We start from the raw sequence: 12,963 nt of genomic DNA on the forward strand, positions 1-12,963 counted from the left end.
CATCTTACTGATGCTTGTACTCATTTGGGTGTTGATTTCCATTTGCATGTTTATGTTTCAGTCTGACTCGGTGGTTTTGCTGTCACAGTCTAGGCAGAGGACGTGCAGGCGCAAATACCCAAATTACGGTAGAAGAAATCTTGGCCGGCTTGACTTATCTTCTGGAAATGAATCTTCAAGCTCTTTGAGACATGTGAGTTTTGAACTTTAAATTATATAAAATAATGTTCAGTAATTTGTCTTAATTCTTTCCGTTGTATCTGCCAAGAGTCTAAGAATTTTTAACAGTTTTGCTGAGATACTTACCATACCAGTGTTGTATAATCTAGTATCTCTAGTGTATTAACAGAATTGTGCTATCATCACTACTATTTAACTTCAAAATATTTTCATTGCCTCTAAAACGAAATCTTACACTCATTTGCAGTTACTTCCCAGCCCACCTCACTCAGCTCTGGGCAACCACTTTCTGTCTATATGTATTGATTGGCCTCTTCTGGGCATGTTATATGAATGGAATCATACAATACGATTTTGTAACTGGCTTTTTTCGCTTAGCACGAGGTTTCCAAGGTTGATCCCTGTGTGGCATGTATCCATACTTGTTTTTGGCTGTTATGAATAATGCAGCTTACTAACAGACAGGTTTTTGGTTGAATATAGGCTTTCATTTCATTTGGTATCTAGGAGTCTGTTTGCTGGGTCATGTGGTAATATGTTTTTATCTTTTGAGGAATTGCTAAAATGTTTTCCAAAGCAGCTGTACTGTTTTATATTTCCGTCAGTAATGTGTGAGGATTCCAGTCTCACCACATCCTTATCAGCACTTGGCATTGTCTGTACTGTTGGTTTTAGCCATCCTAGCGGCGGGAGTGAAGGGCTAGCTCACTGGTTTTGATTTGCATTTCCTTAATGATTAGTGATGTGGAACATGTGCTTATTTCTTGTCTGTGCAAATATGTTGCCTGTTTTTCAGTTTGGTTGTCTTTTTTTGTTATTGCCATAAAAGGTTTTTATTCTGGATGGGAGTCCTTGCAGATAGAGGGTGTATACATATTCCATTCAGAGTGCTGACGTCTCACTTATTGGATGGTTGGTTTCCTTTGAAGCACAAAAGTTTTATGAAGTTTGAGAAAATCCAGTTGATATTTTTTCTAACGTAGTTGCTGGTGCTTTTGCTGTCATATCTAAGCTTTTCTTTAGCCCTTTTGCTTGACTTTGAGGAATGCTATAGAATTAGTGGTCTTTTTTTTTATTTTTTGGAGGGAAGCCAATATTTTTGTAGAGTCTTTAAAATTTAATAATTGGATGTTAATATTTTCTAAACAGTAAACGTTTTGAGGTTTGAAGTGTTCCATATGGATGGACAGACTATTCATTTAATTCTGTTACAAAGCATTACAGTAGTAGTTTAGTTAGTGTTGGAGATATTAAATCTAAATTCTTCCACTCAGACAAGTTGTTTAACCTTTTATGTGCTCTGGCCAGATCTGTAAAAGCAGTCAGTGTTAGCATGCATTCCTCAAAGATGTGAGAACTTACTTGATTGTGAAGTGTTTAAAATAGTGTCTAATATCCAGTCATGCTAGCTGCTCTTATCACCAGCCTTTTAATTGATCTGACGTTGTTTTATGCGATGAGACTGTTTTTACATTAGTTTCTTCTTATAGTGAATTGAACATGTTTTAACCCTTTCTTAATAGTTTTGGACATTAGGATAAACATGCCCACCTATCCTCACTAGTTTCTGGTTTATGCTTACTGTGTTTTTCATACCTGTGCATTTTATTGTTTCTCCTTCTGTACACAAGATAGAGCATACTATAGATGCCCTTTTGCTCTGGAGCTTTTCACTTAAAATATTCTTGAACCCATTCCATATCGGTTCTTAAATATCTTCTCCCTGTTTTTTAAGAGTTGCATCACACGTGATTGTGGGCATTTCTCACTTTCTCACGTATGGGCATTTAGGACATTTCCGGTGTTTTTGTCATAAATAGTGTTACAGTGAATAATCTTTTTGTCTTTGTATGTAGTTTTGTCCTGTCGGAGATGCAATTTGGAAGTACATTTCTGGGAATGGGATTGCCAGGTCCAAAGATAGATGTCTGTGAGGTGTATGAGAGAGTGATAAAAAAAATTCCTGCTGAAGGAGGGTTCCAACTTGGCATTTCTACCAGTGGCATCTAGGAGTGCCTGTTTCCCTATCCATTAGCCCACAGAGTATGTTATACTTGATAATTTTTACCAATTTAGTGGGTGAGAGATGGTGTCCTAGTATAGTTTTATTTTTATGTTTTGGCTGTTCTTTCAGTTTGGTAAAATATAAAATTCATCATTTTAACTATTTTTCTGCATACAGTTCATTGGCATTAACTACATTTATGATGTGTGCGGCCATTACCACTGTATGTTTCTAGCACTCTCTCATCATCCTAGACATTCTGTATTCATTAACCACTGAGACTTATTTCCCTTCTCCATCCCTGGTAGCCTGCCTTCTACTTTCTCTCTATAAATTTGCCTATTCTAGGGACTTCTGTAAGTGGAATTGTGCAATATTTGTTCTTTTGTCTTTGGTTTATTTCACAGAAAGTTTTATTTTGACTTTCTCATAATATGTGTGAAGTTGTTGAACATTTCTTCATATATTTAGAGTGTTTTTTTTTTTTTTTTAAGTCTTCATGCTCCGTGTATTTATGTCTTTTGGTCATTTCTCTATCATGTTTTTGGCCTCTCCTCACCCTGCCCTGAACCTTAATTTTTATTTTTTCAGGGGGTGGGGGGCGAGACAGAGGGAGATAACGAATCTTAAGCAGGCTCCTTGCCCAGTATGGAGCCTAATGCAGGGCTTGGTCTCAAAACCCTAAGACCGTGACCTGAGCCGAAATCAAGAGTCGAGAGTCAGACGGTTAACCAACTGAGCCACCCAAGCACATTTCCCTGCCTTAATTTTTAAAAGTTCTTTATAACTGGGGCACCTGGGTGGCTCAGTCGTTAAGCTCTTGCCTTTGACTCAGGTCATGATCCTGGGGTCCTGGGATCGAGCCCTGCCTCAGGCTGCCTGCTCCGTGGAGAATCTGCTTCTTCCGCTCCCTGTGCTGTTCCCCCTGCTTATGCGCTCTCTCTTCGCTGTCCCTCTCTCTGTCAGATAAAGAAATAAAAATAAAATCTTAAAAAAAATTCTTTATAACTAGGGATATATAGTTATCTGTAATTTGTAAGGTGCTGGGTGTTTTCTGCCATTATGGCCTCTAAGTAGTTATTATTTGGCGTAGATGAAGGTTTCTGATTTCAGCAGATTTAATTTTTTTACACATTCTGCTGTGTTCCTGAATTTTGGGGTTAATTTTATCATTGAATTTCCTGAGGTTTTCAGGTATCTCTTCTCCTTTGCACGGATACCTAGTTTCACTCCTAAGTTCTGTGCCTCTTCCGGATTTCTCTGGTCCAACGGCGTTCCTCAGTTCTTCCAGTGCGGCGCGGAGTGCTCATAGAGACACGGGTCTGCCTTCCTGTTGGTGGACACAAGTCTACCATTGTCACGTTAAGAAAGATGCTTTATTTTATGTGTCTACAGTATACATACATACTGTCTTTTGCTAAGGGGATATCAACTAATGCTTATTTTCTTATATTCTTTTTGAAATACCAGGATTGATTATAGATTTTTTTTTTTTTTTTGCTTTTTAAATCATCACTGGTATCAGTCTTAGAATTTTTGTCTTTATTAATTTGGTGTGTTTTTAAGTAATGAGGAACTTTTTAAACTAATGAAAGCATAGATAATGTGGAATGTTAAAACCACTTGACCTTTTAAAATCATGATTTTGTGGTTTGGTGTCCTTGGTTTTACTTGCATCGATATGAATTCATTCACTTATGTTGTTGTAGGGGGAATGGGGGTGGGGTGGGGGCTCTTGCGGCTGGTGGAGATGAGAGCGTGTATGTAATGTGTAGGGCAGTAGGATAGAGACTGTGGCATTATGTATCTGCACGTTGGTCCATTCCATTTTGGTTTGGAAAGCACCCGTGGTAGGAAACTTAGCCAGATTTTTAATTCTAGTTCCTGTACTTATCATCCTGTGACCCCAGGCTTGTTATTTACTTTTACTTTTCTTACCCCTGGGTGTTCCTATAGATGAAGAGCTAGTAATGTATAGGGTCTGGGAGACAGCAAAAACACTCAGAGGCAGGGTGGATATAAGTTGTGTGGGGTTGAAGCTTGTGTAATCTTAGGATTTTTTTTTTTTTTTTTTTTTTTAAAGAAAAGTCCCTCAAAGTTTCAAGTAGATTATGCCACCTTGATAGGCAAGTTAAATCAGAATCTCTGAAACTTAGTGTTGTTAGTTTTCTTAATTCTTATTTTCTTAGTTCTTAATTTAATTCTCTTTGTTCTTAATTCTGCCTATGTTAACAGGTGTTTGGAGAGTTGGGATAACACATATAAGACATTTCATAGGGTGTGTGGTTTCGAGGTAGTAGCTTTCAAGAGTTATTATTACTGTGATTTTAAGAAAAAGTTGATTTGAGCATGTGAAGCACATTCCATTTAGTAGTTCTGTTGTGCTAGGCCTAGAAGGTACTCCTGGAATAGTGTTGAGAAACAGGGCTGACATTTTAAGAAACAGTTTGTAGAATATTTTGACTTTACATTTTGCCTATTCAAATGAAGTAAACAAAAGTAGGGTTTTTTTTTTTTAAGATTTTATTTATTTGAGAGAGGGGGAGAACACAGAGGGAGAAGCAGACACCTACTGAGCAAAGCTTGATCCCCAGACCCTGAGATCATGACCTGAGCCAAAGGCAGAGGCTTAACCCACTGAGCCACCTGGATGCCCCCAAAAGTAGATATTAACTTAATATTTTGCCTTTTGAGTTTTGGATCTTACTGACATTTTCATGGTCTGTTATCAAAGCTCCTAAAGGAAATGCTGTTACAGGAAAAGGTCCCGTCTCAGTTTAAAAGTACCTGCCTGGGATTCATGGCCAGAACTTAAAGTGGATCACAACCATTGGTGCTGTGATGATCAAAAAGTTGTTTGTTCCCCTCTCTTCCCTTTAAAAAAAGTGGGGGGGACACCTGGGCTGCTCAGTGGGTTAAAGCCTCTGCCTTTGGCTCAGGTCTTGGGATTGAGCTCCACATCAGGCTCTCTGCTCAACAGGGAGCCTGCTTCCCCCTCTGCCTTTCTGCCTGCCTCTCTGCCTACTTGTGATTGCTGTCAAATAAATAAAAAAAAAAAATTTTTTTTTAAAGGACTCTTTTGGAGCAGTTTTAGGTTTACAGAAAAATTACACAATGAGTACAGTGAGTTCCTATATTCTCTTCCCTTCACACAGTCTTTTCTATTAGTAATGTCTTGAATTAGTGCGGTGGATTTGCTTTAACTGGTGAGGTGAATTCCCTGGTTTACATTAGGGATAACCGTGTGTTGTATAGTTCTGTGGGTTTTGACAAATGCATTGTCTGCCATATCAGTATCTCCCATAATAGCATCAGACAGAACAGTTTCACTGCCCTAAAACCCCACTGGGCTATACTTAACTCTTCTCTCCCTCCTCCTGAGCCACTGGCAACCATTAATCTTTTTACTGTTTCCATAGACTTTTCCAGAATGCCGTATAGTTAGGTTATATAGTATGGAGCCTTTGCAGATTGGCTACTTTCTAGTAAAAGAGGTTTAAGTTTCCTCTACAACTTTTTGTGGCTTGATGTTTCATTTCTTTTTAGAACTGAGTAATATTTGGTTGTCTGAATTTACCACAGTTTATATATTTACCTACTGAAGGACATGCTGGTTGCTTCTAAGTTTTGACAGTTAGGAATAAAGCTGTTACAAACTTACACATTCCGGTTTTGTATGGACAGTATTTTTAATGCATTTGGGTAAATACCAAGGAGCATGTTTATTGCATCGAATGATAAGGCCCTGTTGGACAGCTTTGTAAGAGACTTCCAGACTTTCTCGCGTCCCATGTTGTGTTTTGTATTTCCATAGTCAATGAGGGAGAGACCCTGTTTGCTGTTTGTTGTTGTTAGATGTCTTTTCTTCACAGATTGATCGGTAGATTCAACACCATCCCGATTAAAATCCCAAGTTAATTTTGTGGGTGTTGGCAGAGTGATTCTAAAGTTTACTTGCAGAGGTAAAAGACCTAGGATACTGAAGAAAGTAGTTGGAGGACTGACACTACCTGACATTAAGAGTTAGTATAAATCTGTAATTTTTAAAACAATGTGAGATCAGTGAAAGCATAGATAATAGTTGAGTGGAACAGAATAGGGAAACTGAGAAATAGACTAATACACAGATCATCAAGTAGTGTTTGACAAAGGAGCAAATACCACTCAGTGGATAAAACATAGTGTTTCAACAAATGGTGTTGGAATGACTGGATATCCACATGCTAAAAAAAAAATCTAGACTGAGACTTCTCATAAAAATTAACTCAAAATGGATCATAAACTTAATGTAATGCAAAATGGAAATTTCTCGAAGATAACATACAGTAAAATATAGGGGACGTTGGCAATGGCAGTGACGTTTTAGATAAAATACCAGAAGCACAATCTGATAGAGAAAAACGTGACAGGCTAGAGTTCATTGAAATTAAAATCTGCTCTGGGAAAGATACCATTAAGAGAATGAAAATGCAATGAAAATAGGACTCCCAGTCCTATTGACTGGGGACAGATATTTGTAGAACTGCTATCTGATAAAGGACTTGTATTTAAAACATACCATTAATTCTTAAAACACATTCATAAGAAAACAAACAATCCAGTTTAAGAATTAGCAAAATGCCTAACACCTCATCAAAGAATATCTATAGGTCATATGGAAAGATGCACAACGTCCGTCATGGGGGTGAGAGTAGAACGATGAGAGCCGGTTGCATACCTGTCACGGTGGCCCAAGTCCCACAAAATGCTGAGGACATCTACATTGACTTTTTACGAGCTTCACTCAGAAGGGCTGGCGGTATCAACAGTAGTAGTGTTAAGTCTTAGACTCTAATGCCTTATGCTTGATAAGAAAAAGAATATAGTAAGAACATTTATTTCTTGTTTTTTTAAGTCCATCTAACTCTTTTCTTGCCCGATGGCCCAAGATGATCAGGACAAAGTACAGTTTTTCTTGACTTGTATTGTTTAATCTCCAAAATCAGGAGTTTTATTTTATCTACATCTCTCCCCCCGCACCCCCCTCCGACCTCGGCCAATAGGAGACTTCCTGTGATCAGAGTGAAGGCTCTTGTTCTTCTGAAGAGGAAGAGTGGAGGAGTGATCGAAGAAGTGAGAGTGACAGCGAGAGTTCAAGGTATCTGCTTTTCCTTATTCCCATCTTTTCGGCAGTTCAGTCGTAGGCATGGATGCAGTGGGGCACGGATGTAGTAGGGCACGGATGCAGTGGGGCACGGATGCAGTGGGGCACGGATGGCATTCGAGACGTAAGAGCTCACATCTGTGGGACAACTGACTTTTTAGTACATTGAAAAGGAGAAGAAAACCGGATTAACAACTTTATCTGTAGAAAATATTTTAGGTATTTTTGACTGTAAACATTTGAGCCGGGCAGGATGTCGGGTGTGTGTACTCCAAATCAGTCCAGTCTTGAGCTGCATTTCTAACGAGTAGTATCCAAAGTGTGTGTGGTAACACCATCATTCTGTTTAGTATTAGTTATGCATGTGTTGACCTTGTGTTTAATTTTGGTATCGAAATTTCATTGGATCAAGATGTTAACATCTGTTCCTTCTCTTGGTAAATAAATGTCAGCTTCACCTTTGACAGATGCTCAAGCCAGAAACCTGGACCTCTTTTTCTTTTCATGAACATATCCATCACCACATGTATGAAGGTGCCTCTGCCAAATAGGACTGAAAGTATCTTCTTTCTATTTCCATTGGTCCTGTTCTAGACCACCTGGTGTAGACCACCTTACTGTACTCCGTTTTCTTTCTTGACCTCTCTTATTCCATTATGATTAGGAGCTGGAGTAATTTTTAGAACACTTGTCTATTTTATTTTTTAAAATTCATTTTTAATTATGAAACAGACATAATAAAATTTAGTGTCTTAACTATCGTTAAGTGTATGTTTCAGTAGTGTTAAGTACATTCATACTGTCTTGCACACACTCTCTGGAGCTCGATGCAAAACTGTAACTGCATACCTACTAAACAGTGATTCTCCACCTCCCATCCCCGTCCTCTGGCAACCACTCTTATGCTTTCTGTCTCTATAATTATTATCTTTTAATTTAGCTTTTCTTGAATTTTATTATACAAAGCAGGTGCTCTTGAATTTTTTCTAAATAACTCTTTTTATAATAAACAGCTCTTAGAAATGTGTGTGTTAGTGTGAGTATGTTTTATTGAGCCTGAGAGGTATGTGGTTGGCCAGTGATGGCCCAATAGAGTCCTTTGTCATCCTTTTCTGTATTTTCTGAAGCTAGCACTGGGCAGGGGCTCATTTTCTGGATCTAGTTTCCTATCGGACTCTGCTTCTGCTCTGGGGTGGGCTACAAGTTCCTCTCACGAATCTTCTGTCATATCAAGTAATGGTCCCCCTCTTGGCAAGAAGCTCTGACCACTTACAGCTTTCTGTTTGTTGTGGTTATGTTTTCCTTGGGCTTTTTGGTCTGTTCACAGATGGTTTTTCATTCCAGTTAAAGTTTCTAGTCTATTCCTGAGCCCCCTCTCACTTGGGGTGGGAGGAGGGCCTGCTCTTCCGGTTCTGTGTGATCTCCTGTTTTCATACCTACGCTCCGTCTTCTGAGAGGGGATCCATGGTTGGCTCTAAATGTTGTGTTCCACAGTGTCTCCTCTGTGTTCTACTTTAAAATAATTCCTCAGGCTTGCATCCTTTCCTAATTTCCAGCATCAGTGCAGGTTTCTCTCTTTCGCATGATCCCTGGTTATTTCAGTAGTCGCTGATGGTGAAGGCAGAGTGTTCGAGTTAAATTTTCCCATGATCCTTCCTTCCTTCCCACTTCATCTCTTCTCTTAGTGTTATGTGACTGGTTTGCTGTCAGGGCTTAGATTCTGGTTCCCTGCAACTTACACTTTTTTCCTTTTCCAGTGACTCGTCATCTCGATATTCTGATTGGACTGCTGATGCAGGCATCAATCTGCAGCCACCTCTGCGGACGTCATCGCGTCGGCGCGTTACCCGCTTTTGCAGTAGTTCAGAGGATGAAATGTCTGCTGAAAATTTATCTCCTCCAAAGCGGAGACGAAAGAGAAAGAAAGAAAATAAGCCTAAAAAAGAGGTGAGAGAAGTATATCTTTAAAAACATCTTTTTACACTTTTTATAGAGGTGTTTCTGTCCATATTTGGAAATTAAGGGGTACCTGGTTGGCTCAAGTGGGTTAAGTCTCTGCCTTCAGCTCAAGTCATGATCTCAGGGTCCTGGGATCAAACCCTGCGATCAAGCCCTGCATTGGGCTCTCTGCTCAGCAGGGAGCCCCATATCTTATCTCTGTCTGTCAAATAAATAAGAAAAATCTTAAAAAAAAAAAAAATTAAAAGTCTTGGGGGCACCTGGCGAGTTGACTCGGTTGAGTGTAGGCCTTCAGCTCAGGTCATGATTCCAGGGTCCTGGGATCAAGCCCCACATGCTTCTCCCTCTCCCTCTGCCTGCAGCTCCTCCCTCTTGTGCTGTCTCTCCCTCTGTCAAATAAATAAAAATTAAAAAAAAAAAAATCTTTAGGAAATTGGAACTTTTATATTTTTTTGACAATGTTAGCACAACTCAAATGTAAAATGGAATTTATATTTGGAAAAGCTGCTCTGTTGTGAAGCCTTCTCTGTTGAATCTGCCCCAGATTGGCCTTGGCACTGACTCCTCCCCAGTTTGACATCTAAATGAGGAGCTCTGTTTGCTCAAAATCCCACAATAACTCTTTATTTTCTCCTGTTAATCAACACCAGAAATACGCTTCAGGGCATTTTGGGACAATTTCATCTTCTCTCATCTGTTACTGCCATGTGTCCCAGACACATCTGGCATGTTCTCCTTCGTTTGACATCTTCACGCTCTTAACTATGCTGTTCCTGTTCCTTACCATATGCACAGGGCTAGTGTAGTGCCAGTGGTGGCCATTATTTAAAGATGCCCCATCTTTGTATTCGTTTTCTGTTGCTGTGTAACAGATCACCCTGAAACTTAGCTCCTTAAAACAGCGAACTTGTGGGGCTCCTGGGTGGCTCAGTGGGTTAAAGCCTCTGCCTTCAGCTTGGGTCGTGGTCCTGGGGTCCTCGGATCGAGCCCCGCATCGGGCTCTCTGCTTGGTGGGGAGCCTGCTTCCCTTCCTCCCTCTCTGCCTGCCTCTGCCTGCTTGTGATCTCTGTCTGTTAAATAAATAAATAAAATCTTAAAAAAAACCCAAATGGGGAGGGTATGTGCTTTGGTGAGTGCTGTGAAGTGTGTAAACCTGGCGATTCACAGACCTGTACCCCTGGGGATAAAAATACATGTTTATAAAAAAAAAATAATAATAATTAAAAATAAATAAATAAATAAATTAATTAATTAAAAAAAAAAAACCAAACAAAAAAAAACTAAAGCAAAAATAAAACACATCTTTCATGTCCCATATATTACAGGTATTTGTTTTAGTTAAAATAATAGGGAAGTTTCTTGTTAACATTCAGGTAAGAATTCATGCTATCAGTACTAAGAAAGACTTTGTGTATAATAAACATTTCCTTCTTCATTGTAAATGTCAAAAAAAAAAGAACCCCAAAAAACAGTGAACTTGTATTCATGTTCTGATGGATTGGGACTCAGAGGGCTGATTGGCTAGGTGATTTGTGGCTCACAAGGTTGCACACAGTGGCTGGAGTTGGCAGCTGTCTGAAGGTTTGATCTTCTCTGAAGCTTACTCACTGGACTCAGTTCCTACCACAGGGCCCCTCTGCAGTGCTGTGTGGGTATCTGCGGGTGGTGGCTGGTTTTCCCTGAGCAAGTGATCCTGAAGTGTAAGCAAGAGGTGACCTGGAATCCCTGTGACAGCCTAGTCTTCAAAGCCTCTCGTCACTTCTGTTTCATTCTGTTTGTTAGAAGCAGTTCCAGCCCACCCTCAAGTGGAGATGTGGCTGCATCTCTCGAAGAGGCAAGGAGGAGAATCAAAGAGTTTGTGGCCGTGTTTTAAAATTACCAGTTTTAAAACCTCAGTCAAGAGGAGACTGTGCTGATTAGTCCCTGGTAGAATTCAGAATGGTGTGTCAGTAGGGCAGGCTCTGTTGAAGAGGATTTAGGTTGGAAATTAGGTCTCTTCTGTAGGATATAAAGTGTTACAAAGAACCTTAGAAATTCAGGAGATGCTTGAAAAGTGCTAGGTAAATCTGCAGTGCTTTCACAAGTGATACGTTCCTGTATATGTTAAGGAACCAAATATGTATGCCGTTTAAAAACTAATCATTAGGTGACGTGCCCATAAATAGGCATTCTCAGTGGTGAAGTATCTTTTGTTGTCTGTATATTTATTTATTTATTTTTAAGATTTTATTTATCACAGAGAAAGAGTGGTAGTGCACAGGCAGGGGGAGCAGGTCACCAGTGAGCAGGGAGCCCGACGCGGCGCTCGATTCCAGGAATCATGAAATGAGCCGAAGGCAGCTGCATAACTGACTGAGTCCCCCCAGGCGCCCCCTGTTTTTCAGTTAAACAGTGTACGCATGCCCTTTCTGTTGCACTAAACTTTGTTCTGTTCCCCTTGGCAGAGCTTGCGGAGCATGACTGCGGTAGAGCTTGCAAATATGGAACATTTATATGAATTTCATCCTCCAGTTTGGATAACTGACACCACACTTCGAAAGTCTCCTTTTGTTCCTCAAATGGGTGATGAGGTGAGAGTAATAAATTTTAAAAACGTGAATATGGACACCATAAGACAAAATATTTTACTGTTAGGTTTTAATTTTTAAATGTATGCTTTTTGCAGGTAATATATTTTCGACAGGGTCATGAAGCTTATATTGAGGCTGTCAGAAGGAGTAACATCTATGAGCTGAAGCCCAACAAGGAGCCGTGGAGAAAAATGGATCTCAGGGTAAGAGGACGGTGTCATTACGTCATTAAACAGTTAGCACATGGGTAGTAAAATATTTACAAATCCATTAAAAATAAACCAGTAGAGGCATATTTCTTTACTATCTTTCCACTGGTTTCCTGCTTTCTGCTATCACCTTTTAAGCCTTACGATCCGGCAGGAAGACATGTTTGTCAGTGGGTGGTCTTCGTGTATTGCTGACTGGCATTTAAAACTTAAGTGTGTCAGAGTCTTTCAGGAAGGCAGCTTGGCGATACGTATTATTGATCTTAAGATGCATGTATTAGGATACATGTTCAAAAGAAGTACAACTTTTCAAGAGAGGAAATACAAATTGGAAAAAAGGTTGGACCCCATGCATAATAAACTAGATTGCTGAAAACAATACAGAATACCCCTGTACTTAACCAGTTTTATAATTTTTTTGAAAAAATAACATTTAGACAAAGAAACTACCACATTTTAGCAGGTAACAAAGGTTTTGGTTTGTTACCAGTTATTCACATTGGGGACAGGGTCCATGAAAAAGCCTAGGCTTTCTGGAGGCTATTTTAATGATTGGAATCAAAATGAAAGATATTTAGATGTTTTGGGGCGTCTGAGTGGCTCATCCATTAAGCATCTGCCTTCGGCTCAAGTCCTGATCTGAGGATCCTGGGATCGAGTTCAGCATCGGGCTCCCTGCTCCATGGGAAACCTGCTTCTCCCTCTCCTACTCCCCTTGCTTATATTCCTTATCTCACTCTCTCTCTATCAAATAAATAAATAAAATCTTTGAAAAATATATATCTATTTAGATGTTTTAATTCTATGATTTTACTTCCAGTAATTTAGGAAACAACTGGAAATGCATGTGAATTTTTGAGCAAGGCAAATTCATTTCACTGTTTATAAAAACAAAAA

General features: G+C 39.4%; 1 protein-coding gene across 2 annotated transcripts in view; it reads left to right on the top strand.

The window, feature by feature from the left end:
* Window positions 1–12,963, top strand: part of BRWD1 (bromodomain and WD repeat domain containing 1) — a 113,884-nt gene that overhangs the window by 58,740 nt on the left and 42,181 nt on the right. The window contains exons 21-25 of one of the 2 annotated variants that reach the window (XM_082697629.1): window positions 62–193; window positions 7,228–7,322; window positions 9,086–9,275; window positions 11,732–11,857; window positions 11,953–12,060. In XM_082697629.1, coding sequence (XP_082553755.1) covers window positions 62–193; window positions 7,228–7,322; window positions 9,086–9,275; window positions 11,732–11,857; window positions 11,953–12,060 — 651 coding nt within the window. The remainder of the gene's footprint in view (window positions 1–61; window positions 194–7,227; window positions 7,323–9,085; window positions 9,276–11,731; window positions 11,858–11,952; window positions 12,061–12,963) is intronic. The other variant, XM_082697628.1, reaches the window with a different exon arrangement.

This window comes from Mustela nivalis (assembly GCF_964662115.1).
Source record: "Mustela nivalis genome assembly, chromosome: 1".
NCBI classification, from domain to species: Eukaryota; Metazoa; Chordata; class Mammalia; order Carnivora; family Mustelidae; genus Mustela; species Mustela nivalis.